We start from the raw sequence: 27,810 nt of genomic DNA on the forward strand, positions 1-27,810 counted from the left end.
AGAAACGAATAAAACTAGCCTAAACACGAAGTGGTTTAGTGGCATGGTTGATTGGTACCGGTGACCACCTGCCGGCTCCATCATCAGACCCTGAGTACTATCTTGTGTCAAAGATCTTGTTGAGACGAATCAAACGAGCCCAAACACGAAGTGGTTTAGTTGCATGGTTGATTGGTACCGGTGACCACCTTCCGGCTCCATCATCAGACCCTGAGTACTATCTTAAGTCAAAGATCTTGTTGTGACGTATAAAACGAGCCTAAACACGAAGTGGTTTAGTTGCATTGTTGATTGGTACTGGTGACCACCTTCCGGCTCCATCATCAGACACTGAGTACTATCTTAAGTCAAAGATCTTGTTGAGCCGAATCAAACGAGCCCAAACACGAAGTGGTTTAGTTGCATGGTTGATTGGTACCGGTGACCACCTTCCGGCTCCATCATCAGACCCTGAGTACTATCTTGAGTCAAATAAATACATATAGAATGTCAGGTCGTTTCAAATATTTTTAATCCTGTCCGGTAGTTTAAACTGTACCATTATAAATTATAATACTATAAAAACAGTGCTAGGATCAAAGTCTCTCGTTGCGGTTTACACGCACACAGTATAGCGTTTTACACGGCGCCCGCCGCACACAATGATAAAAAACCTCGTCGTCGCCGTTGAAAATGTGCGGAGCCGACCGACACACGTCCTGCCTCTACAAGCTCTGCCGCGGCACTGAGCTGGCGCAGCGCGCGTCATCGGTAATATAGAGTAGTTTTCAAAAAATTGCCAAAAAATTATAGTAGAATTTCATAAACACTAATGTATACCAACAGTATAAGCAAACGTTGCAGATTGCTTGAGTATGAAAATGACTTGGATATTAAGTAGATTTTCGTAGGAATTGACACTTGTTTCGGAGAGAAAATCGAGTTCGTTTTACTTTGATTTTCTCTTTCTCAAAGGTATGTAGGAAAAATATAGTTTGATATGCCTAAAGTACAGGGTATTAGTAATACAAAATAGCCAGGTTTAGCAGAGTAAAATTCTCAACATTTCCAAATAAGAGCTCGCCATTCAGTGCTTCACGGGGTTTTTCGGAAACGACCATCAGAAAAAAAATCATTACTAATTTAATAAGTCCTTTTTCTAATATTTACAACGATATTTATAAAGATAAGAAGACGCTTTTACTGGAACAAGTACTCATTGTTTCTAATAATGAGCGCAAAGTCCTGAATTTTGTCGACTAGTATCATCAATTTTGCATTATTTCGACTTTTCTTGTAAGAGCGCTCTTAACGAGCTAAGGCCAGTCCGTTCTTCAGAACCAACGTAACTATGACGAAATCTGAGAGCTTGAGGACATCTATCTTTGTCACATCAATATTACAAGAGAGATAAAGATGGAAGTAGGTATTCTTCAAGTTCCGAGTTCCGACAAATCCGGCAGCGCTTTTTGTACTGACTTGAAAGGAAGGCAAGCTGAGGGAATAAAACAACGTCATTTGCGATCGCATTTAAAGATCCACGCGACGCCGGATCTGATCATTGTTGTCCTGTGAAGAAGCAGACACAAGATGGCTACTACCGTAAGTTTCATTTGTTATTTTTTTGTAGGCGCCATTCATTTAAATAAATAAATAAATAAGTATAGGACATTATTACACAAATTGACTAAGTCCTACTGCAGTACGCTCAATAAGGCTTGTGTTGTGGGTACGTAGACAATATATAATATACATATACATATTTATTTATAAATACTTAAATACATAGAAAACACTCATGACTCAGGAACAAATATCTGTGTTTATCACACAAATAAATGCCCTTCACAGGCAGGGTCACTACCCACTAGGCCAGACCGGTCGTCAAATTTTATTACAGAAGACGATTTTTGGCAGTTTTTGACCCCCTCCTTCTTCCTTCTTTTCCTTCTTTTCTTTCTTTTTTTTCCTTCTTTTTAAGAAAAGAATAGGTTGACCACCTCCCCCCTATATTACGTAAGAATGTAAAGGAACAATTAATACACGTTTGGTTTGTTAGTGTTTATTTTACAAAAAAAACATTTTTGGTACGTCTAACTCTGCACCGTGCTTGATAGCATAGAATGTGGAAGTATCATTTTAAGCGTCGTTTCATAGAAATTGGAAAAATTATGCATATTTGTGATCTTATGTAAGAACTATGAAACCCCCTAAAGGGGAGGGCCCCTTGTTAGAAAAAATAAGATATGTTCGACCCCCCCCCCCCTAAATCGTCTTAGGCCCACTTGCACCATCCCACTAACCCGGGGTTAACCGGTTAAACCGTTAACCCAGTGTCAAATTGTACTGGTAACCATGGCAACTCCAGGTTTAACCCATTAACCCATTAAGTGGCCCTTAGGTACGTAATAAATTAATAGCATGGAATGTATGGACTCCCTTAGGGGCTATTCATAAATTACGTCATTTCAAATTAGGGGGGGGGGTCTGGACATCGGATGACGGTAGCATGAAGTAGGAGGAAATGGGGTCATTTGAAGCATGATTTTTGGATGATTATAGGGGGGGGGGGGGGGGGGTCAAAAATCGTCAAAAATCGATGACGTAATTTATGGACAGCCCCTTAGGGCTGATTTAGACGGCGGGCGAACTCGCATGCGATTTAGATTCATTGCGGACTTTTGGTTACGTCCAATTCAAACGACCGATCAAAAACCGCAATGTAATGACACTCGCATGCGAGTTCTCGCATCATCTAAGAAATGAGCCCTTACATTCGTTCCACACAGTTTCTATCATTTAACTCTTTGAATTGTCAGGGCTTCTCAAAAATTTCCGTTACGTAACTATGTCAAAAATGTACTGTAATAGTTAATTCGCAACTCGTGTCGATTTAAAACACTTCCTTCGGACGTGTTTTAATTTATAGCCAATCGTCGCGAATTTCCTATTTTTTGCGGTTTATATCGTAATGTACTATTACAGAGTACATCTGGTGCTCCATTACGACACCCTGTGTGCTATAATAAGCACATTACGTAATTACGTCGAATTTCCTATTTTTCGGACTTTTTATCGTAAATAACTAATATTTAATATTAGTGCATACAAACTTAATACCTAGAAACAAAATAATACCATAAGTAAAACATAATAAAATAACTACCCATACAACCATTTCCAGTCGCCGTTACGACGCGGTGTTGACACATCTTGTGTCGACACCGTCTGTTTCGGTCACAATTCCAGTCGCAGAGTCGTCGCCGTGTCGACACAGTTACCAGAAATGGGGAAGGGTCGACACATGACACAAAGTGACATAAAGTGTGGTCGCCGTGTGCACACATTGTTTCGGGTTTGCGACTACTTTATGCCAAAATCATTCGTTCATTCGTTCATTTTGTTCCTGTCAAATGGAAACTGTCAGATGGAAAAATACTTAAATAAAAATAAGTGACATTAATACGCCATCTCTAAAACGGATTACAAGACGTAATTATATATTGTTTGCATTTATATTACAATAGGACTTAAATTATTATGGGGAATTAAACTGCTCGAGTGATTTGATAAACTAAGTGTAATATAATCAACGCGCCACCACATTGTTTTAGTTTAGCCGGAAATGAAATTGTTTACTTCTCAGTGCCTGTGTTCATAACTATATTATTTGAAGCATTTTTAGTACTTCGATGCGTATACTATACTTAAATAACAGAAATAACGCTTTACATACTACGAAACTTGTTAATTATGATGCATAAATATGGTTTAAGGCTGAGAAATATTGCAGTCACAAAGTAGTTGCAATGTTTCGACTTTGTGTCGACTCTGTGTTGACACATGACACGCGCTGTCAAAAGTAATAACAAAGTTACTGGTATGTTACTGGATATGCAAAATGGCTCCTTGTGTTGATTTGTTTTCAGATATTCTCAAAGTGTAAAAATGCCGTGGTCAGAGATGGGCATTAATCGATTAACTGTTTATTCGACTAATTAATGGAATAAAAAAAGTTAATTCTCAAATTTTAATCGCGATTAGTTTAGTCGACCTAACATAGATTGAGATTGAATTAATCTGAATATTAATCGAATAAATTATCGATTAAATCTCGATTGAAAGTTGACAGGGGGCCATTTTTGTACGTAAAAATAATAGAAATGTCTTGCATGCAGATGGTAGCAAAACACTTTGTCATAAAAGTCGAGATGCGTGTCGATATATAGGTTTTAGGGAGTGCCGATTTCGAAAATAATGACCATTTTGGAATCCGAAATGGCGGCCATGCACTGTGTCATAAAAGTCGTCATGGATGTCGATTTATACGTTTTAGGGGGCCCCAATTTTGAAAATGATGACCATTTTGGAATCCAAAATGGCGGCCATGCACTATGCCATAGAAGTCGTCATGGGTGTCGTTTTATAGGTTTTAGGGGGCGCAGATTTCGAAAATGATGACCATTTTGGATTCCAAGATGGCGGCCATGCACTATGTCATGAAAGTCGTCATGGATGTCGTTTTATAGGTTTTAGGGGGCCCCGATTTAGAAAATGATGACCATTTTGAAATCCAAAATGGCGGCCATGCACTATGTCATAAAAGTCGTCATGGGTGTCGTTTTATAGGTTTTGGGGGGCGCAGATTTAGAAAATGATAACCATTTTGGATTCCAAAATGGCGGCCTTGCACTATGTCATAAAAGTCGTCATGGGTGTCGTTTTATAGGTTTTAGGGGGCGCAGATTTCGAAAATGATGACCATTTTGGATTCCAAGATGGCGGCCATGCACTATGTCATAAAAGTCGTCATGTATGTCATTTTATAGGTTTTAGGGGGCCGCGCTTTCGAAAATGATGACCATTTTGGAATCCAAAATGGCGGCCATGCACTATGTCATAAAAGTCGTCATGGGTGTCGTTTTATAGGTTTTGGGGGGCGCAGATTTCGAAAATGATAACATTTTCAATTTAAAAATGGCGGCAATGCACTGTCATAAAAGTCGTCATGGATATCGTTTTATAGGTTTTAGGGGGCCCAGATTTCGAAAATGATGACTATTTTGGATTCCAAGACGGCGGCCATGCACTATGTCATAAAAGTCGCCATGGATGTCGTTTTATAGGTTTTAGGGGGCGCAGATTTCGAAAATGATAACATTTTCAATTTCAAAATGGCGGCAATGCACTATGTCATAAAAGTCGTCATGGATATCGTTTTATAGGTTTTAGGGGGCGCAGATTTCGAAAATGATGTCTATTTTGGATTCCACTTTTATGACAAAATACGTAGCCGCCATCTTGGATTATAAAATGATCATCGTTTTCGAATTCTGCACTCCCTAAAACCTATAAATCGACATCCGTGACGACGCAAGTTATCTTTATTTTCAGATCTAACAAATTGCTACAGAATACAAAGGACAAAAAAGAAGCGAGGAGGTAATGAAACAAGCAAAAATACAGATGATTCCTCGACGCAATTGGATGATTCTTAAATTGTGTCCAGATTTTTTTTGTCATAAAAGTTTTTATTTTTCACATATTACTCTCACAAGTTCCGTGACATTTCGACCTTGTAATTTTTTAAGTAAATGTTTTTGTTTATCTATGAGGATCTCACTAGAATAGTATAATCAAGGTATGTTTATATTTGATGAATGAAATAGTAACGCAAAAAAAAATATATTTGTGTCTTATATTCCTGCCGAAGACTTTTATTTTACCTTTTCCTTCTACACAAGTTTGGCCAAGTAATAAGAATTTAGGGCTCTCAATTTTATTTTGACTTCTACAACAGTAAAGCTACGAGGCCATGTTTGGTATCGTTTTCGTATAAATTCGCAGTACCAAATTTAGTTAAGGTATCACATTGACACCATTCCGAAGTAAAAACATATAAACTTATTAAAATACTTTCTTTTAAACTCCTCTTCACGCTTAAACTGCTGAACAGTTTTAATTTAAATTTGGTACACATATATTTTGAGTCCCGAGACAGGATATAATAAGTTATCTCAAAAATCATCCTTTAAAGGTGTGAAATGAGGTGTAGGGGGGAATTCAGAATTGACTTCTTGAAGTTAATACTGTTTAAGTTTAGGTTTGAAGTCATGTTTTTTCATCATTTTTAACTAAATCAAAGATGTAGACCATCCCAAATTTCATATAAATCGGTTCAGCGGTTATTGATTTCCCGTACAAATTTCCACGCCACTTTTCACACCTTCAAAAGATGATTTTGGTTATAAGATCTATCCTATGTCCTGTTCCGGGACGCAAACTATTTCTATACCAAATTTCAACGAAATCGGTTCAGCGGTTAAGCGTCAAGAAGAGTTTAAAAAAAACCGGCCAAGTGCGAGTCGGACTCGCATATTAAGGGTTCCGTACATTAAGTCCGACTCGCGTTTGACTGCACATTTCTAATAGGTTTTCCTGTCATCTATAGGTAAAGAACTATTTTGTGTATTCAGACGGACATACATACAGACGCACGAGTGATCCTATAAGGGTTCCGTTTTTTCCTTTTGAGGTACGGAACCCTAAAAAGATTTATTTTTATTTTGTGGAATGGTGTCAATGTGATATCTTAAATGGATTCAGCACCCCAGATTTATACGAAAACGATACCAAACACGGCCTAGCACCTTCACTGATATAGATATATCAAGATGAAATTGAGAGCCCTAAATAAACTTTCAAGAGCGGATATCTCAAAAACTATTCAACATATCGAAAAAATTGATTGAATAAACTTGTAACAAATTAAATAAACTTTCATTTTGTATAAGTGGCCATGTCGCTGAGATGCATAGTTTCCGAGATATAATCGAAAAACGGGAAAATGGGACCTTCAAAGCCCCCTCTCTCCCCCCCGCTCAAGGGCTACGGCCGGGGACTTTTGATATGTTCACCTCCTAACTTGTCAAACCGAGTTACGGAGTCAAAAATTGTGTTCCGAGCATTTCCCTCTACAACTTTTGGAGCATTCGTTGCCTGACCTAAGTAGCTTATTGAATTTCTTTAAAAACTTTTCTGTAAAAGGTTGACGGGTGTTGGGTGTTTATATGGTTTCGGTCGATTATTATCATTTGCATTGCCCATGATGACTTACTAGAATTACGAGCACACGAGACACTAATAGTAGTTTGACAAACCTTGGTTTTCAAGAGGTATTTTATATTGACATTTGCTGTCACAAATTTGCTGTCAGATTTAGTCGCAAACCGCACGCAAAGTGCACACAAATGTGTCGACACCTTGTTACGGAAAAGTGTAGACACGGCGACGACACTTTGTTTCGAAACAATTCTAGACACATTGTGTGGACTCTGTTACGACACATCTGACATTTAGTTACCACTTTGTGATTCTGCGACTGGAATGGTTATATGGGTAACCTAAAAACTTAAAAACTAAATCTAAAAATAAATAAAACTAATCTAAAAATAAATAATTACAAACTATCCCGCGGAATGGTGCCGTAGATGCTGGCAGCATTTCCCCGCTGTATCGCAATACTTATTCTTTGTGCGAGGAAGCTGCCAGCTCTACGATCACCAGTGGCGTCTGCTATCCTTTTGGATAAATCCTTAAATAGCGTAGACGCGTTCGGACCCCACGGGCCAAGGGTCTCGACACCGAAAGGTACGAAAACGTATTCGGGGCCGAGACCCTTATATTTGGCCTTTTTTAATTTTTCGGCCGCCTCTGCCGCCGCGCCGGCTTTTGCAGTAGTGCCGTGGAGACGTGGAGATGAGACGGGGCTAGGGTGTCCACACAGGTGGCGTCTAATTACATATTTATATTATTTACCTATTATGCGTTGGGTGAACTCAAATCACATCACATGTTGGACGCTATGAACTTAACCCTTGATAACCTTGTCACTATCGTTGTTATGTATTTTTATTGCGAATCTATTTAATTGGATAATTGGTTGTTTTCAAAGGCGTTAATCTACTCGTTTTCGGTGTAAATATTGGGTAATAAGTAGTTCCTGTACTTAAAATTAACTCTATGAAGAAAGAAACAAAATAACTTCATATAAGAGCAGTACCTCTTAACACAGGTAATAATTTACTTAAAAAGAGGTACTAAATAAGTACTATGATGTTATCTGTAATTTTACAGTACATATGGTGCTGCTTTACCCCCATAGAAGTTTACGTTTAAAATAACACTTTCACCGTGTGTGCTATCAACATCGCTACCAACTTGGCTTGGTCTATAACTCTAATTATTTATAACAGGATTTTCCATTAGTGAAGCTTGCGTTCTCCTATAGTCTGTCACAGACGGCGCTAAAATGAAAATAATGCTAGAAAGTTAGAAATGGATTGTGCAACAGTTTGCTAATATAAGTAGGTACATTTGAAGTGATAAGAATTGACATTGGCCTTCGTATCATCACCTATTGACCTGTTATCAGTTGCTGTTTAAAGCATTTAAACTATTTAAAGTCCGCGCTTTTCTGGGCGCACTCATTGTCATTGAACAAGCAAACGAAACATGTCTAGAGACGTAAGTAAAATCATAGTATTTTATTAAATCCCTTTTTTGGCATCATGTACTTAGAGGATATAACCAACGGAGACGCCATGTGTAAAATTTTCGGTACAAAATAGTCTGCCGTTTTTTGCGGGGGAGGGGCACATCAAATGTATAGGTACGTCATGTCAGATAAACGTCAGTCCATACATATGGTTGACATGTGGTTGACCATTGGCCGCCTATTTTCGACAGAGGGGAACGCCTGTCAATGGCGGCTCCATTGTTAATTACTCCGAGATCATGTAGGCTGAAGTCACCAAAAAATGAACAATCAAGCAACGACCCCAACTTTAGTTTTTTTTTCTTCAAAGTACCTACCTGATACACCGTGTTACAATACGTTTAAGAACACTAAATAGCTTAGTTAATTTAAAAAAAAATATTAACAAAATAAATTGTTATGCAACAACAACAAAAAAAATGTTTTTTTCATAAATTTTGCTGGTCTGGCGTTGAAATAGAGGGAGTAGCGGCATTAAACTGCGTATGAACATAAAGCTCTTTCGTTGCAGCAAGGACCAGTGGGCATTATCGACCCGTCGCAGCTCTTCCGCCCGGAGAAGGTGTTCGACGGGAAGCCCGTGGAGGCGTTCCGCGACTACACCATCGACGACAATGACCCCATCAGGAGGCGCGTGCGCTTGACCTACTACGACATGCACACCTATCAAAATGTGGACTTTGTCAAGAGTAAGTTACCTTATCATCATATGAGGGGTATTTGACAAGCGACATTTGACGTATCGTGTTGATCTCCCGTTGATGTGGAAAAAATTGCGAGTTTTCGAATACGTACAGTCGACTGTAAAAATATGGGTGCACAAATCATCTCAAAAATATGTCCCATAGCTCTTATGTCAGCGAATTAAGAACTATGGGACATATTTTTGAATAAGTTGGCTACACCCATATTTTTACAGTTGACTGTACAAAGTACAGGACAGTAAAATTTTGAATTTTACATTAGCAATCCACAATTAGGTGACAACTTAGAGCATTTAGTAACTGGAGATGTCATCGCTGTCATTTTCTTAACAAAACAGTCTGCCGATTTTTGCGGGGGAGGGGACGTCAAATGTATTGCTATTTCTACATGATTTGTACGTAACGTACAAATAGCCATGTCAGTCCATACAAAAGTTTGCATAATTGTGCAAGTTTTTCGGCAGAAGGTTAGCTCTTAAAGGCGACTCCAGTTATTAAATGCTCTAAGGGTGACAATGACAACCAAACTAAACCGAACCATATTCATAAAATTAATTTATCTTACAGAGAAGATGGAAAAATGGCTGAAATTCAACACCTTCAAGTCCACCATAAAGGACGCTCTAATTAAGCTGAACGAGCTAGTGGACCAATCAGATCCTGACTCCGACCTGCCGAACATCGTGCATGCCTTCCAGACGGCCGAGCGTATCCGCCAGGAGCACCCGGATAAGGAGTGGATGCATCTCATCGGGCTGATCCATGATGCGGGCAAGGTGTGTACTGTAATAAGATCCTGACTCCGATCTGCCGAACATCGTGCACGCCTTCCAGAGGGCCGAGCGTATCCGCCAGGAGCACCCGGATAAGACGTGGATGCATCTCATCGGGCTGATCCATGATGCGGGCAAGGTATGTGCTGTAATATATCTCTCTTGCGATAGAATCCGAAACGAGGAGATCCGGCGACGGACCAAAGTAGTAGACATCGGCTGACGGATTTTTCTACTCTGAAATGGGCCTGGGCCGGGCACGTATGTCGCAGAGATGATAGGAGATGGAGCAAGCGTGTTCTAGCGTGGAGGCCTCGTTCAAAAATACCAGATCACAGACCTCCAAAAAGATGGGAGGATGACATCAAAAAGATTGCAGGCCCACTCTGGAGGAGAGAATCAGCAAATCGGGCTGCTTGGAGGAGATTTGGAGAGGCGTATGCCCAACACTGGGCGCATACTCGCTGAGGAAGAAGAAGATGTGCTGTAATAAGACCCTAAATCAGACTTGCTGAAAGTCGTGCACGCGTTCCAGATGGCCGAGCGTATCCGCCAGGAGCACCCGGATAAGGAGTGGATGCATCTGATCAGTCTCATACATGATGCGGGCAAGGTATGTGCTGTAATAAGACCCTGAATCCGACCTGTTGAATGTCGTGCACGCGTTCCAGACTGCCGAGCGTATCCGCCAGGAGCATCAGGATAAGGAGTGGATGCATCTGATCGGGCTAATCCTTGATATGGGCAAGGTGTGTGACAATGGGAATACACTAAGGCCCTGCTCATTCCACGCATAGCGTAGATATAGAGCTGGCGTACTTGTACTCGGTAAAATGGTACTGGATGCTGAAGGTTGAAGGTGGTAAGAAAATGAGGCAATGTGTATCGCGTCTTCGAATGAGAAAGACAAGGCCGACTATATACTACACAAATATTGCGAGCTCCTATTTTTAAAAGTTTGCCTTTATGTTCCACTATTTTCACAAGCGACCCCATAAACCCCTTTAGCAGCCTATTATTCCGATAGACGGGAAGAACATAGATGTATAGCTGATTCCCTTAGCGAGGACTATGCAGAAAGGAAGTACCTAAAACGTTATTATATATCTTCCTCGCGTTGTCCCGGCATTTTGCCACGGCTCATGGGAGCCTGGAGTCCGCTTGGCAACTAAGGAATTGGAAGTCCCTAAAATGTTTTTCTCATCAGGTTATGGCGTTCTACGGCGAACCTCAATGGTGCGTGGTTGGCGACACCTTCCCCGTCGGCTGCAAGTGGGGCAAGAGCATCGTCTACGGAGATGACAGCTTCAAGGATAACCCTGATTCCTACGACCCTAAATACAAGTGAGTTCTTCCATCTCATGCATGCACGTGATAAACTACGATGAGGAGTGGAGACATCACTACCATGTTCTTAGAGATATGTCGCAGCATTCTTTATAATTCAAGTAGGTTTCTATCTATGTAAATTATGTAATCCCTTTAGGGCAGCGGTTTGCAACAGGTGGCCCTCTCACTTGTGGCCCGCGAGCCCCCCTGGCTATTTTGTATGTAGGTAATATTGACAAATGACAATGTTTGATAAAGTCATAAATATTAACAAAGTGCGGCCCGCGTAACTTCGTTAACTACTATGTGCCCCTTGGCTGCTAAAAGGTTGCCGACCGCTGCTTTAGGGCATCCACTAGCTGGCTCGGTTGCACGAAATAATATGAGTAACGCTAACGGCTCGGCCACGACATTGAGCGACTTGCGAAGGCGGCAGCGATGACCATAGGTTGGAGCGATACACAGCGATATAGGACCTTTCGTTCCCACCTATGGTTGTCGCTGCCGCCGTTGCCAGTCGCGTAATATCGTGGCCGCGTCGTAAATGATGCGGACGCGTGCGAATACGACAAAATTTACCTACAATGGCACCCGCGTGGGAGCGCCCCCTGCGCGCATCCACGCCAGCTAGCGGATGCCCGTAAGCGTCCGTCGTTTTACCAATACTTACCTGACACTAACAAACGCACCTGACTTTTCCGCCCCGTCCCGAATGGGAGAGAATAAGTAGGTAGAGTACCTTACTTACGAATCGACCGTTGTCGTTCTTGCTTCGACTGACCTAAGAATTACCGCCCCATCAAACATCAACATTTATTCAGCAAATAGGCCACAAGGGCACTTTTACACGTCAACATTGAATTTACATACAAGCAAAAATAATAACATCTAAATTAACACTTGTTCTTAAATATTAAACCTTCACCTTTTCAGTACCGAGTGCGGCATGTACTCGCCGAAGTGCGGTCTGGAGAAGCTGATGATGTCGTGGGGACACGACGAGTACCTGTACCACATGCTGAAACACAACAAGTGCAAGTTCCCCAAGGAGGGGCTCTACATGATCAGGTAATAATAGTATACTATTTAAATAAAAGTAAACTAACAATTTGCACATTTTCGGGTAGTTAGGTCATAACATTTATTGGTTAACCAACCAAATACAAAACCGCCTGGATCTGTCACTCAACGACCTGACTTTAACCTACATTATTTGATCGTGTAATGTTTTCATCTATCCTCAACTGGCTTAAGGTGCCATTTGAGGGTAAATTTTGTTTACTTTTATTTAAATAGTTGATGATATACAGAGTATAGGTGGTGCTGGCCAAATACTGGAATTTAAAATATTTCAACCACTCATTTTCATATGGAGAAAAAGAATACACACCTTATTAGTGCCCTGTCAGGTGGTTTTTGAGTTTGATCATGCCATGGAACAGGCTGAGGCGTGCGGAGCCTGCCGTGCTTGCCTGTCTGCGTGCCGAGCCGTTAGGCTCCATACGCCTGTCTATGTTCCATGACATGATCAAACACATAACCACCTGACGGGCCACTAATAAGGTGTGTAATTTTTTCTCCATGTGAAAATGAGACACGGGGCGCCCGACACCGAAAGTGTTAATTATATGGGCGATACTGATATGTGTAGACCTGTGGTAGACCATGTCGGTCTCGCATCGGTCTATTCAGCCACCAAAAACGGTGTTTCTCCGGTGTTACACCATAAATCGTCTGCAATAGACGAAAAGGCCTATGATGACTGATATGTTGCTCAGCAAATAATAATTTGAATATATATCGTTTAGGTACCACTCGTTCTACCCGTGGCACGCGGGCGGTGACTACCAGCACCTCCTCAAAGAGAGCGATAAGCAGATCCTCGATGCTGTCCTGGAGTTTAAGTGAGTACCCTATAATTATTTACTATAGTTCGTTTTTTTAGCATTAGAAATAAGGTAAACAATGGGTTATTCCCACTAGTTACCACCAAGTTCTTACCAGTGGTAACTACTGGGAATTTTTTGTCTCGCCTTTTACCACTGGTAACTACTGGGAAAAAAATTCCCACTAGTTACCTACCACCAACTCGGCTTGGTGGTAACTACTGGGAATTTTTATTCCCAGTAGTTACCACTGGTAAAAGGTGGGATTTTTTTTCCCAGTAGTTACCACCATAATATTGTTAGAATTAAATACTAATAAAAACAGTATAAATAGTATAAATGTAGCGTGCTGTAATAAATAATTATGTGTCAGTTAGTGATTCAGTAAACTGCTTTAAAAGTGATTAAAAAATATTAAAACAGTTTTACCGGTATAAGTGTAAAAACTAAAATAGAAGAGTCTCATTCTAGTTAAGTAGTATTCTAGGGAATAACCCTAAACAATCTTGACGTGTCTTTTAATTGAAAAACACTTTTTAAAAATAAGTCACGGGAAATATGTAACAATTATGAATCTAATACGATCATTTATATTCTTCTGCTTTCATAAGTAATAGTTACTGATTTTTAAAAAGCGTTTTTCAATTAAAAGACATGTCAAGATCGCTTACCTTCTTTCAAGTTCTTTCTAATGCTAAAAAAAAATGAACTATATCTAATTACATCCAGCATTCAAAACTCGGTCTTAACCAGTCGGCAGCGTGTGTCCTATCCTAAATGATACACGTTCTTTTTAGGGTTCCGTACCCAAAGGGTAAAACGGGACCCTATTACTAAGACTCCGCTATCTATCAGTCTGTCCGTCTGTCTGTCTGTCTGTCCGTCAGTCTGTCTGTCAGCAGGCTTATCTTATGAACCGTGATAGCTAGGCAGTTGAAATTTTCACAGATGATGTATTTCTGTTGCCGCTATAGCAACAAATACTAAAAACCAAATAAAATAAATGTTTAAGTGGGGATCCCATACAATAAATGTGTTTTTATTTGCAGTTTTTTGCGTAATGGTATGGAACTCTTCGTGCGCGAGTCCGACTCGCACTTGGCCGGTTTTTCTCTTATTGGTTTTAGAATCAAGTTAACCTTCAATACCTCCATACCACTTATTTACTTATCCGCATCAAGGGTTTACTACATTTTGACATTTTTTACAGCAAATACGACCTTTACACGAAAAGTGCCGGCGTGCCCGACATCGACGCGCTGTGGCCCTACTACGAAAAGCTCATCGAGAAATATATGCCCGGAGTCCTCGAGTGGTAGACCAAAACGTGTCTGACTAAGGGCCATCCCCATCCCACACTAGCGTCTGTCAGCGCTATGGATAATGGCGTCGCCGCGCAGTTGCGCCAACGTAGCGTCTAGCAGCAGCCATAGAGACTAAACGGCGACGCTCGGGAGACGCTAGTGTGGGGTGGCTCTAAATACACCTGTCAAAACCCAACCTTACGATGTATGATATAACCAAAACTCACTAATTACTATCACAAGTTCAGAGCCATATTGAACCGTACGGTAGTGCCAAAACAAGGTTGTTGGTTTTTGTTAATTTATTTTTTTTGCAATTAGTGAGATTGGTTGCCACCTATTATAAATAAATATGGGAATGCATTTCATCTTTGTGGTTTTTGATTTCCTACTTCAATAAACTACCCGATGATTTATTATTTAACCCTTTACCAGGCTGACATTTCAAAAATGACAATCGAATGTCAGTCCTACTCATCGATAATAGAACACATATTTGAAGTGCCGTATGTGTGAAATATATGTCCCTTAGCCTGTTAAAGGGTTAATTCCGTATAAGACACTGCACCGACTCAGCAGCAACAAAGTGGGGCAGTGTCACTATTTCTATACTGTGTAGCTACGTAGACTCAGACCTATTTTGACTATGCCGCGCAAGAATAGATTTTTTTTAATAGCGGGAACTTATGTATTGGGTAGTATGTACTAGTACCTATTAAAAGTGCGGTCTGGTATATTTATGGAGAAGGGATAACTTTCAGCAATGTGTGTCAGATAAGGGACAGTCATGTGGACCGTTTTTCGAAGTAAAAATGTAATGAGATCTTCGTCTATACAGGATGGCTAAAAATAACTGTATTTCTGTTGCCAGGGAGGTTTTGGGATTATACAGAGCAACTTTTAGGTACTATGGCCCCAATCCCGAAATCGCGAAAGGAGGCGGGAGGGTACATATTTTTCGCGATTTCGGGGTTGGTCCCATAGTAAAAGTTTCGCTGTATAATCCCTATACCTCCCTGGGAACGGGAATGCAAGTCTTTATTTTTTAGCCACCGTGAATATATTCCGTCCATGATATAACGCTATACTTGATATGAAAACTTAGCATGGTTGTTAATTTAAAGGATAAAAACACAAAGTTTATAAATAAGGAACTTTAATTAGGCTATATTTACACAGGTACAATCATATCAAAATAGATAATTAATAGTTCTGAATACATTCAACAAACAAAGGTAACCAAGTAATATTACCCTCATAATAATTAAATTATCTTCTTACAGGAAGATTGTTCATATTTTCAACAGAGATCGAACTAAATCTTAAGTTTTCCCAATTACCGAAAAACTTCAAAAATAGGTAATATTTTCTAGAATTAATAATAAGCTTTCTTCAAGCTATTGAACTGTTTTGATGACGACAAATATTAAGTATTTTCGCAAAATAATGATTGCTAACAATTTTAAGCCTTTATAAGACAGAAGAAATATATTTCCCACCTGATTTTGAACTTTATTTCAAAGTGATAGGGTTCAATTTTGCATAATTCTTGACACCCTTATGCCTTATAAAGGGTTAAGAAATATTCCGTTAATAGAGAACATACACTTATTTCACAAGGTATGTATATATATTTGCATTTTAGACGTGCAATTGAAATTAAGGTTCGAACTTGTAAAAATCGCCCGTTGATGTTCAATTCTTAAAAATATCACGTTCACAATAAAATACAATCGGCAAAATCAATCCAGTCATGCGCATTCAATAAAACTTCATAATAATAAAAACATTCACTCGTACTTGCTAAATTAATTTTAAAATAATTCTAAAAGAATCCATTTCAACCAATCAAATCACAGCATTTTATGTTCGATAAAAACTCATCTGTGATTGGTCAAGTCCAATTTTATAAATTAACCGTATTTTGTACACGAACACGGATATTAAAGATGAGTTATGAATAAACTCTGTGGAAGATATATTTAAGGTCTATATTAGGTTCTAGCTGTGTCATTAACTTATGTACGCACGCAGTATGCGAAATTCAACCGTAATTCGCGACTTAAGGTATAATTTATAGGTTAGATATTTCATAACAAGATACAGATACAAAATACGAATACACAATAATGAAAGACATAATAAACTTACGTATATCTAAGAGTAATAGAAAAATACATGTACAATGGTGAAGCGATTATAAAAATACCTACATATGTATATTGGCGTAAAGCATAGGCAAAATATGACTTTATCTTTACTAGCAATATCTTAGAAAATATTAAGGAATATGTATCAACGCTATCATTTTGTTTCGTCAAAAAAAATAGGATGTTGAAGACTAAAAAAATATTTTAGGTTAGGTAAGCCCAGGTTGATTTTTAGATTTTGAATGATGAAATAACAAAATGATAGCATTGACAACAAAGATGATTATATTATATACTCACATACAAAGCAAAGATTTTTTGATAGTAGAAAGGGAGTACAGTCAGCGTCGTAAAGTAGGTAGCATCCAAAAATATTCAAATAATTCGGTACACCATATAATTTGTACGGCGTACCGAACTATATGAATACTTTGGATGCTACCTACTATACGACGCTGACTGTACATTTGTAAAGTCAGCGTCGTATAGTATAGTCTAAGAAAAAAATCACGGCACTGATTTTGACAGCTTAACTAGATGACACTTCGCATCGCCATGTTTTGTGGTAACGTAGCTAAATGTCAAAAAAAGGTCAACTTTTGACAGATTTACCGTTTAACGCATTCACTGCCAGGGGGCGTGGCCTAGGAACAAACTTGTATGACGGTGGACGCACATGTGCGTTGGGGGCAGTGAATGTGTTAATGTACGGAGCCGTGCAGCGCCATCTACTTCAGCTGTCAAATTTATTGCACGGATTTTTCTTAAGATTGTCCTCCTTTACAATTAATTATCTTTGATACATAATCGATACATGGAATTAGCCGGATTATAGCTAAATATATAATATATTGGAATATTACCTACTAAGATACATTACTATAATAGTGGAAAAATATACTAAATGCAATCTTAAGGCCATCAATCCAATATCAATTCTACTTGAATTCCAGTAAATGGTTTTGTAGAACAGATTATGAGCAAAAATGTGTTTAAAAGATTAATATACAGTTTTTCATTTATTAAAAAAAAACTTTACTCAAAAATTACGTCCTATCTACACTGTCCGACCCGAAAGGCACTTTTTTACATTTTACTTTACGGTCGTAGTCGACATCCGATATCGGATCAGACAATGTAAAAACGCTCTTACATGTCAAAGACAATATTACAGCGAAATCTCTCCGATGTTTGCTAATAATCTAATCACAAAACCCATACTCCTAGATAGTCTAACCTCGTTCTAATCTTAGTTAACCAATCAGTCTTCTAGCATGGAAAGACGGACGTCACAATTCACAATAATTCCTCACTTCTTCTCAATATCACGCTTTCAAGGCCATTTAGAGTATTTACAATTGTTGATATCATCTCTCCAGTTTAGTGTCGCTACAATCAAGGAATTAGAGTACTAACATATGTATATAGAAATTGTAAGAAATAAGATTTGCCATTGAATGCGGACCCCAAACGCCGCTTCGGTTGCGTGCAGAGCTACATACATACTTATATGTATTATATAAGTTTATATACGTACAAACATACATATTGCTGTATTGCTCACACACCGCAACTGCCGGCGGAACCCCGTTTGCGAGATAACCGCGACGGATTCAAAATAGTATGACATGAAAAAGTTATACGAAGTTAGAAATTTCGTCCTTTTCAACGGACAGTGAGGTTCGCAAGGTGACATCAACAATTACTCTTCTCAGTTTCATTATAAGTAAGGCAATAAGAAGCCACTCGGCAACTGCTGCATATCACACTAATGTATCCCACCGAACGGGCGCCGGTCGGCTGCCTGCGGGCGGACGGCTCCGGTCGGATCCCATCGCTTCTGCCATACATAATGCATAGGCACATTGAATAGGCGCTCCGGCGCAGCCAGACTCCAGCCCGGTCGGTGGGAACCGTACATACCCTCCTAAGGCCCAAGGTCCTACCTATAGCACTTATTCAGTTCAATGAAATTTAAATCATATTCGATTGCTACAGAGTTGCTTTTGCTTTGTTTCGTTCAGCTTTTAAACAACGCAAAATTAACTCTATTTCCTACACTAATGGTTCAAATTTCTGTGGCAAATTTTGCATTTTTCATTTGTATGGCTGGGCCTTAGGAGGATAACTTCGTAGTGTAGGAATGTCAATACAACCTTCTCACAGCACTTTTTATTTCACAAAAGTTCGTTTTAAAATGGCATGTGAAGTTACTTCAGAAACTAATTTAGAAAAATATTGATATCATCGCGGAATTCGTACGTAATCGAATAAAATGATTCAACATTCAAATACTGAATGTATAAATTAATGAATTCATATACTATTTCAATCGTAGTATTTTATTTACAGAATTTCTGTAATTGCGTAATTTTTTTAAAACCACCGCGTTTTTGAGATTCCATTGCGAATAATAACCAAAATAAATTGAATGCTTCTAGGCAAAAATCATGTAACTTTACTTACCATTTCAAAACTGTTTTCATTTAAATTGTCACACGTGCCTATATGTAACAATACACTAATCTAAACATTTTTACTACAGAGTTATATCCAGTATAAGACTGGTTTACCTCTGACAAGACCTAGTATTTTTTTCATGACACCTAAAATGGTGATGATGCGACCGGATATAAGCTCCAAATCAATAGTCTTATGGTATAAAGTTGCATTTCGAAGTTTCTGTACATATAAGATAGAGTTAACCAGGATAACTCTGCAACTATTTTGACAGGACAGACTGTGATGTGACCTTATACGTCATAATTTCATAGAAGTGTGACGTTTAAAATAACACTTGCATAGTCTGGGCTATCAAAATCGCTGCAGACTTATCTTGGTCTAACTCTACTCGTAATTATGTACGTGTCTAAAAGTCACAACTGCGCGTAGTGTGTTGAATGATTATGAATTCTAGAGTGTAAGGAATAAGGTGTTAAGTTACGTTTCGAAGTGTTTGTAGATGCTGGTCACGTAAGCCATTACCTGCTGCCAGTCGGGTCGCTCCTGCTGGATCATGTCTTGTATATTCTGGAAAGAATGTTACCTATGTTAAGCCCACTCCAAACTTAGTAGCTAGGTAGCATACTATATGTATACCTGGGGGTTTTCAAATAAAAAGTATACCATTAACTTTATTTTTAAACTTTGGGTTATGTCGACTACAGAATTACGAGGAATATTGATTTAAACAAAGAAATAGGTGTTCTCAGTTTTTCATACAAGTTTTGTGTGTCAGTTTTGTGACGGTCAATAGAAAAAGTGTGTATTAACGGACCAGACGGACACAACCGCGAACCAACAACGAGGAGGCGACAATGGCTGTATTATCATTCTCTAATCTCTTTGTCGCGGGACAAAATGCCGACCAAAATAGGGGAACAAGACGCGAAAAATTTGCGGATCTAATCTACATTCGCAAAAAGGCGTCGTGACAGGGATAAAAAGCATGCCGAGATCGGACGGCCTTCGCGGGGCCTCAATACTCACCGTCAACCTTTCGGCCCTCTGGTTCGCTTTAAAGACACAATTAAATCGTGTCCGATCTCGGCCCTACTGCAACCCTTGGATTTAATGGATGAATACATAACATAGAATAGAAGCTTGGATTTAGATAGTATGGACTTATGGAGATTGCATACCGGGTCTCTATTGTTTCCCATAAAGTTTTAAGTCATAGTCATAATGTATAGTTTGTCCGCATTTTCGTTACTCATAATATGGTTTCCCTCAGAAACGCGTAACTTTTCAGGATTCTATCTATAAGATAACCTTACGAAAACCCTGAAAAGTTAACGGTTTCAGAATTATGACTAATGATAATCTGACAATATTTACATTATGACATTTATGACTTTCAATAATTATGTCAAACAAAGGGATCCGTTACTTACCAGCGTGGTCGGTATGCCAACAGCTTCAGCGGCCGCACAGGCCACGCTGAAGTTGGTGCGCTGGTCGTGCGGCTGGTCTGCTCGTCGTGATAACGCCGCGTACCTAAGGGATGCGCGCTTCGCCGAGGTAAGAGTGTAGGAGCACGCACAGCGCCATGCCGTCGTTCCGATGAGCTGTTCACTATATCATAGCGACGAGAGCGCTCTAACTACACCAGTAACTGGTGACAACAACACAGTACATACCAGCGTGGTCGGTATACCGACGGCCTCAGCGGCCGCACAGGCCACGCTGAAGTTGGTGCGCTGGTCGTGCGGTGATAACGCCGCGTAAGGGATGCGCGCTTCGCCGAGGTAAGAGTGTAGCAAGGCGCATAACGCCATGCTGTCGTTCCGATGAGCTGTTCACTATAGCATAGCGACGAGAGCGCTCTAACTACACCAGTAAACTGGCTACAATACAGTACATACCAGCGTGGTCGGTATACCGACGGCCTCAGCGGCCGCACAGGCCACGCTGAAGTTGGTGCGCTGGTCGTGCGGTGATAACGCCGCGTAAGGGATGCGCGCTTCGCCGAGGTAGGAATGTAGCAAGGCACATAACGCCATGCCGTCATTCCACGATGAACTGTTGACAAGATATAACGTGTACGTACTTTAATTAGCAGAAAACCGATCCTTTATTAAATCCGACCGAAGCTAATCTCCGTATCAACTTGGGCAATAATGCTTTCGTAATGTATGTCCGAAGATTCTCGTCTACAGATCGCGAGTTCGACAATAGGCCTGATGACAAATTTTGAAATCCGTTTTATTATTGTCGGTACACTTGTATTGGTTCCGAAAAACACAATATTTCAGCTATACTCATAAGATTTAACATAAATAATTGCATTTTATTATAGCTAGTTTAAAACTCGCGCGAAAACGCCTCGCACGACATTTGTGACGTCACCATTTAGTTGGTGGTAGGGTGGTAGACATTGTTTACATACTTACAGTTACGAATTTCCCTTGAATCCGAATGATATTGTTAATTCAGCACCATATATTACGATTAGGGTCATAAATACATTACACAAATTTATCACAATAACTCATTTTACACAAAAACTCTCACACGGTTGCAATTTAAGATTAATTATTTAGATACATGTAAATTTTGAGTGAAAATCACCGAGTGCCGGTTTTACTTTTTAATTTTTCATTTTTTCTAGTTACGACAGCCAACATGGCAATGATAGTTCCATTCAGCCAAATAATTAAAAAAGTTTGTTGGTGAAATATCGTATTATTTAGCATTTTATTTAGATAATAACAAATAGATATCTCTTTTATATCGTGTAATAATATTTTTTGGACGTAATAAATGTTTAGTGGCGAAATAACATTTTTTTTTGCCCCTCCGAACTCTTTGGTGAGAACGTATGGATTTCGGTCAATGAGGTTGTCTATGTTGCTCTAAGAAATATGTTATGGATTGATGACGTCACTGTTTAGAACGCTTCTGATTGGCGTTTCAGTAATAATGGCCGATTGGAGAATTTTACAGTTTTATTTTATTGAATATATTAATAATCCTTCAGTTTATACTAAGATTGGGCCATTTTTTAGAATCATATTAACATAATATATGTTTCTTTGAAACCATTATTTCCGTGATTCTTTGTTACTTGCAACAGGCCTATTCTAAAATGGCTGATCCATGGGGATTCGGGAGGGCTACAGCTCACTAGTTTGTAAAATTTTGAAAGTAGTAATAGTAATAAGGTGTTGCAAGTTTTATCAGTTGTTGCGTCCAAATATTATGTTATAAGTCAACCAATATGAAAATCAGCTGCACCGTTACCTGAAATTAGTGATGTCGATGTTACTATATCCGGCCGTCTTCTGTTGGCACCACTTGAGAAGCGCGTTCCTCTTGGAACCGCCGTTCTTCACTTGTAGCGCGTTGAGCGGGTCCTTTCGTTCACCTGGATATAATTATTGACATTATTGCCAATTTTTTTTATCTTTATTTATCGAGCTTAGTCTAAAAGACGATGCCGCTCAATAATACACATCAAGAAATGTTCTTACAATAAAAAATTTAAAAGCTATTCATTCATTCATTATTTTCGTCTTCCATTATTGCCATGTTTAATAGGGATGGCACGTGTTGAATTTTATAACGAAAACTAGGTAAATAGATAGAAAATGAGTAATTTATCACAATACGAGTAAGTTGGATACTAGAAAAATATATGGAAATGATAAAAAAATAAAAGACCCAAAAGTTTCAAAATCTAGGTACCATTCGATTTGTTCCATTTAAAAAATACATTGAAATTGTCCTATAATATTTATTTCACCATCAAAATCGCAATTTCAAAGCAAGGAGTTCAAGTATTTTTTATTGAACTGAATTTGAAAAATACGGCAAATTTAGGTAGGTAGGTTGGTCGGAATTTGGGAGATAGGTAAAGTTTGAATTATCTGAGATGATTTTTTTCACCTCAACGCTAAAATTGCCTTTTAAAGGGCCTTGATCCTTCTCACTAAGGAGAAATTCGGTAGCCACCGCGGGGCACAAAATAAACAATGCCTTTTGTTTAACAGCTTAGGGTTTTAAGCGAAAAAATCATCTCAGATAATTCATACTATAGTTCGTTTTTTTGGCATTAGAAATAAGGTAAACAATCTTGATGTGTCTTTTTATTGAAAAACACGTTTTAAAAATAAGTCACGGCAAATATGTAACAATTATGAATCTAATACTTACTTAGTTGGTTGGCGCGGTGACCCAAAATGAGTCTTGGCCTCCAACACAAGAGCACGAATAAATCTAATACGATCATTTATATTCTTCTGCTTTCATAAGTTTACTGATTTTTAAAAAGAGTTTTTCAATTAAAAGACATGTCAAGATCGCTTACCTTCTTTCTAATGCTAAAAAAACGAACTATATAGGTCGGTAGATACGTAGATAGTAGGTAGGTTAGGGTAAGTAGATGGCTGGGGAAGGTAGGCTGGTAGATAGATGTAGGTAGGTTAGGGTGGGTTCAACGAAGTTAATGAGTCCAAACTAGTTGTGTAGTGAAACTTCTCCGCTTGCGACTCACATATGTCCCCGTAGCTGTTGCGGCGCACGAAGCTCTCGATGGCCTTCTGCTGCAGCGAGAGCGCGCGCTGCTCGTCCGGGATGTTGGCGCTCGCCGCGCCCTCTGCCCGCGGGTTAGACACGGTACAAAGCGGAACAATACAACCAGGTGGCAAACAGGGCATTACAGTTTTAAGGCTGAGTTTTTTTATTGACTACAGGCTACAGCCATAGATAAAAATGAATTAAGTGAGTGAAATAATGCAGAATAATGTAACATCAATGTTGGCAGTTAAAGTAGATGGCGCAGGACGGCTCAGTAAATTACTTTAACCGTCAAAATTGCGACTCCAAATTATTTTGCACTACTTATAGTATTTACTGCTGATACTGTTTTCTTTACTTATGTAAGCGAAAAATAATTTTGTCTATTTTTTAAACGAAATCTATGTATTAATTTTAGGTCAAATATAAATGTAAAATACATTAATTCTTAACAGAATTATTCCGGCTCTGTCTTTCATCGTTTAAACAGAGCCTTAACATATAACTTATTGAAGTAATTAAGTTTGTTTACTAGAAATATAACTTTGCCACCAGGCTTCTTATCGTTAAATGATAGGAGATTAAATGCCAGTTAGGTACATAGGTACTTCTACATATGACATCACTAATGTCGAAGGTAGGTCACAATAAAAATTCTCATACTTAAAATAAGCAATTATAATTACTCCCGATTCTTTATTCACTACGTTGACGATATATTTTTCTACGACGATCACAAAGAACTTTATCCCACATAGTGAAATATTGTAAAATGTTGGCAAATAATCAACTATCATTGAAAAATCCACGATCAAACATTTTCATCAGCTCTTAGCTACATTATTGATCAACAATGACAACATTTGATCAAAATATAACTGCAGTGACACCATATCCAAAACAACAAACACAAATATCCCAAAAAATATTTTTTATTCTCTGTTTTCATAACCCAGATTTCAAACTGACATCTCGATTAGAATCTTACTACCTACCCAATAAGCCCAGTCCAATCATTTCAGTACATAATCTGACAGATCGGATTTTAAAGTAATGACGCAAAGCACGAAGAATTTCGTATATTTAACCCTTAAATGCATAGTGTTGCCAAATGTCTACAAAGCATTAGACAGCTCACAGATTTAAAAAAAGGCTTACGTTCTTGAACGCACCTTTATACCAAACGTCAAGTAGTAGGGTGATGATTTAAGGGTTAAAATGACGCAATATTTTTAATTTATAAAAATTCCATTTGTTTGAAGACGAAAAGTCGGAAAGCTTGAAAAAATCCAGAAGTTGATATTTTTTAGTATGTGATTTTGAACGGTGTTTTCGGGGTTTGTAATTATTTTATATTTAAAAACTTTATCATAGGTTTATCACAAATAGTGTACCTTTCTAATGGTAGTAAATAAATTCATATATCTATTACTGAAAATTACATATTTACATAAATATGATTTAGCCAATTCAACTTCTAACACTGATTTCGCAGTGAAAATCGAAGTTATATTTTTTTTTACTATTTTTCCTAGAATCGGCAAACAATTATGTGATACATATATTAATTTCGGGCAAAAAGAAAAAATGATGCATTTAAGGGTTAACCCACCATTTATTATCTCTATCACACGCATGTTATATTGCTGTTCCGCCCATGATGCCGGTGATCAATGCCACTGTACGAGAGGGACAGCAATAATTGTGTGCGTGCGATAGCGATAGAGATGGCAAATGGCAGGTCAATGTAAGAAATCCTTCGTTCTTACTATAGTAGATTGGCCAATCGAAGTGTCATTTTAATAAATGGAGTATAAAATCAGTTTAACTTAACTCAGCATCTTTTTTATAAGCCATGCTTTTGTTAGCTTTGGAACTATAATATATTAATTGTAATTAGTTCTTTATAAATAACAAAGGAATCAAGGTTAGAAAATGCAACGTTGAATAAAAAAATTAAGCCTTTATTTTACGTATTTTCGAGCACCATTTTTATATATTAAACACAGATATTTGTATGAATGCGCATGCATTAAAAGTTAATAAATAGTTGCGAACACACACAAGTTAGAAAGAGATGGCAAGGTTGGCATTAAGCGCCTCTCTCATTCCTCCATGCTGTAAGAATAAAAAGCAGAATACGTCATGCGACGGGGGAGGACATTTAAAATTATATAAAAAAAATATTAGACATAGTTATTCACCTATAGATACATTTACTATGGATGCACATATTAAATAAATTGCCAGTAACTGGTCACTAAAGTAATCTAATTCAGCTACTTTTTCCCCTCATTTGCCACCAATTTTGTTCACGGAGATCACTAAATTGGAAAACTATTGTGGGTGGCTAGTTTTTGGCAATCTATCCCGTATAATTGACATTAGGGACAAAAATACAAAGTTACACGAGTTATTTATATTTTTTAATAGTTATTCATTGTATAAAATGTGTAAATTCTACGGAAAAAATCATGCCCCGAGTTTCACAATTGAAAATGGTGTTGTATGGTGCCATATCGCTGCCCCAATAATACAGGGTTGTATGTTACATTTTCAAGATAGTTGAAATTCGACTTAATGTCACTATGACAATGTTCAAATTTCAGTTCGATAAAAGTGAAACATAGAACCCTGTAATATTGGGGCAGCGAATTATGTTTAACTGAATTGCTTGCCGTCAATATTTAACAACCAGGGTTACCGCATAATGTACGGATCCATACAGCGCCATCCAGATTTGTTGTCAAATTTGAAACACGAATTTGTCTTAGATTTTACACATCTACCCCCTTATTCATAAATGCGCTGAAAGCCTAAAGGAGCTAATAATCATTTGTCTTAATCTGTCAATTTGATTTGTGTATTTGTAAGAAAGGGATAAAACATAAATTAACTAATTGGGGCTTGTAGCGCGTTTATGAATAAAGGGGTTAATATACTCTGGCAAGACAGTTTTGTCAGTAGAAAAGGCGCCAAATTTGAAAATATAGGCTTGATCAATTTATATTTCACTAGCTTCCGCCCGCGACTTCGTCTGCGTGGGATGATGATGATTGATAAAAACTACCCTATGTCCTTTCTCGGGGCCCAAACTATCTCCATATCAAGTTTTGTCCAAATCGGTTCAGCGGTTCAACTTCAAGCGTAATTTTGCATGTTGCGTTTTCTACTGACAAAGTCGGCCTGACTATACTTACTTACAATGAATGGTTTGGCTATGGAGGCCAGCCGAGCAGGCCTATGACTACGCTCGTGCACTTACCGGTAGAGACGGGCGAGACGCGGGCGGCGCGCGGCGCGGGGGGCTTGGCGTAGTTGAGGCCGTTGCCGGGCGGCGCCGGCTCCGCGAGCCCGTTCTTCACCGGGGCGGTAGGGGCTGCTGCTGGTGGCGGGGGGACCTGGATTCGAGAAATCAATTTGTTTTACTTTTCTTTTAAATGTGCAATCACTTGTAAATCGTGTGAGTTTTCTTGTAAATCTTTAAAATGATGACATAAACGGTTCGTGTGAAGTCGGTCGATTTTTCGTCCCAACGGGGTGGGGGTTTAATAGGAACTCACCGTAGGCCACTCCGTAACGGGGGTTGTGGCTGGCGACTGCTTGGCGGCTTTAGCCGCGTTCTCTATACTCTCGATGAGTGATTTCACCGAAAGCCGGGAGTCTTGGCGAGACACGCCTGAAACAAATCATACACGATTAGGCATATGAATTTAACCAATAACATCCAGCACGAGACCATTTCGAAAGCTTTGCCAAAGCCGTTCTTCTTCGAAAGATTTCATTTCACTTTTAAACTGTTTTGTAACTTTTGCGTAACGAATAATTAGGTATTTTTCTAAGTCATTAAAAACATTTCAACAAGGCAACTTAGAAATTGAGAGCGGAAAAAAGAGAAATGAATGCTCATGCCTACTAGGCATGCATCCATCGTATGAAAAAGTAACCTCGAGACGAAAAGAAAAAGAATGTTCAATGTAAAAGCAGGTTCGTTGGTTTATCAGGGAAAGAGTATGCCGTTCAAAGGCTTCTTTCTAGGAAAACGTGGTCGGATCTCTGTTTTGCAATTGGTGTACGTTTTCTTAACAGATAAAGCTAGTTCCGAAGGCAT

The 27,810-nt window shown here is 38.8% G+C and overlaps 2 protein-coding genes and 1 long non-coding RNA gene across 4 annotated transcripts in view; 2 read left to right on the top strand and 1 right to left on the bottom strand.

Moving 5' to 3' along the window:
* The window catches only part of LOC134799945 (uncharacterized), a 280,917-nt gene that overhangs the window by 84,797 nt on the left and 168,310 nt on the right, over positions 1–27,810 (top strand). The window lies entirely within an intron of this gene.
* Positions 1,486–14,900, top strand: LOC134799754 (inositol oxygenase). 2 transcript variants are annotated; one of them, XM_063772163.1, is made up of 7 exons: positions 1,486–1,581; positions 9,048–9,225; positions 9,808–10,016; positions 11,221–11,357; positions 12,276–12,410; positions 13,151–13,246; positions 14,439–14,900. In XM_063772163.1, the coding sequence occupies exons 1-7, from the start codon at positions 1,570–1,572 to the stop codon at positions 14,545–14,547; spliced, it is 876 nt and encodes a 291-aa protein (XP_063628233.1). In that variant the 5' UTR covers positions 1,486–1,569; the 3' UTR covers positions 14,548–14,900. The 2 variants fall into 2 exon arrangements, with proteins under 2 accessions (XP_063628233.1, XP_063628234.1); XM_063772164.1 differs by lacking the exon at positions 1,486–1,581 and adding an exon at positions 8,463–8,505.
* LOC134799922 (uncharacterized) overlaps positions 15,672–27,810 on the bottom strand; it is a 95,229-nt gene continuing 83,090 nt past the window's right edge. The window contains exons 19-24 of the mRNA XM_063772360.1: positions 27,263–27,378; positions 26,965–27,100; positions 23,677–23,778; positions 22,425–22,548; positions 21,047–21,203; positions 15,672–19,712 (exon numbers count right to left, since the gene is read on the bottom strand). Of these exons, the coding sequence (XP_063628430.1) occupies positions 19,623–19,712; positions 21,047–21,203; positions 22,425–22,548; positions 23,677–23,778; positions 26,965–27,100; positions 27,263–27,378 (725 nt within the window). The 3' untranslated portion in view covers positions 15,672–19,622. The remainder of the gene's footprint in view (positions 19,713–21,046; positions 21,204–22,424; positions 22,549–23,676; positions 23,779–26,964; positions 27,101–27,262; positions 27,379–27,810) is intronic.

This window comes from Cydia splendana, chromosome 19, assembly GCF_910591565.1.
Source record: "Cydia splendana chromosome 19, ilCydSple1.2, whole genome shotgun sequence".
NCBI lineage: Eukaryota > Metazoa > Arthropoda > Insecta > Lepidoptera > Tortricidae > Cydia > Cydia splendana.

Coding starts and splice junctions, on each gene's coding strand:
- LOC134799754 (XM_063772163.1), top strand. Junction 11,358..12,275: donor TCCTACGACCCTAAATACAA/GTGAGTTCTTCC, acceptor TCACCTTTTCAG/TACCGAGTGCGGCATGTACT. Junction 13,247..14,438: donor GATGCTGTCCTGGAGTTTAA/GTGAGTACCCTA, acceptor CATTTTTTACAG/CAAATACGACCTTTACACGA.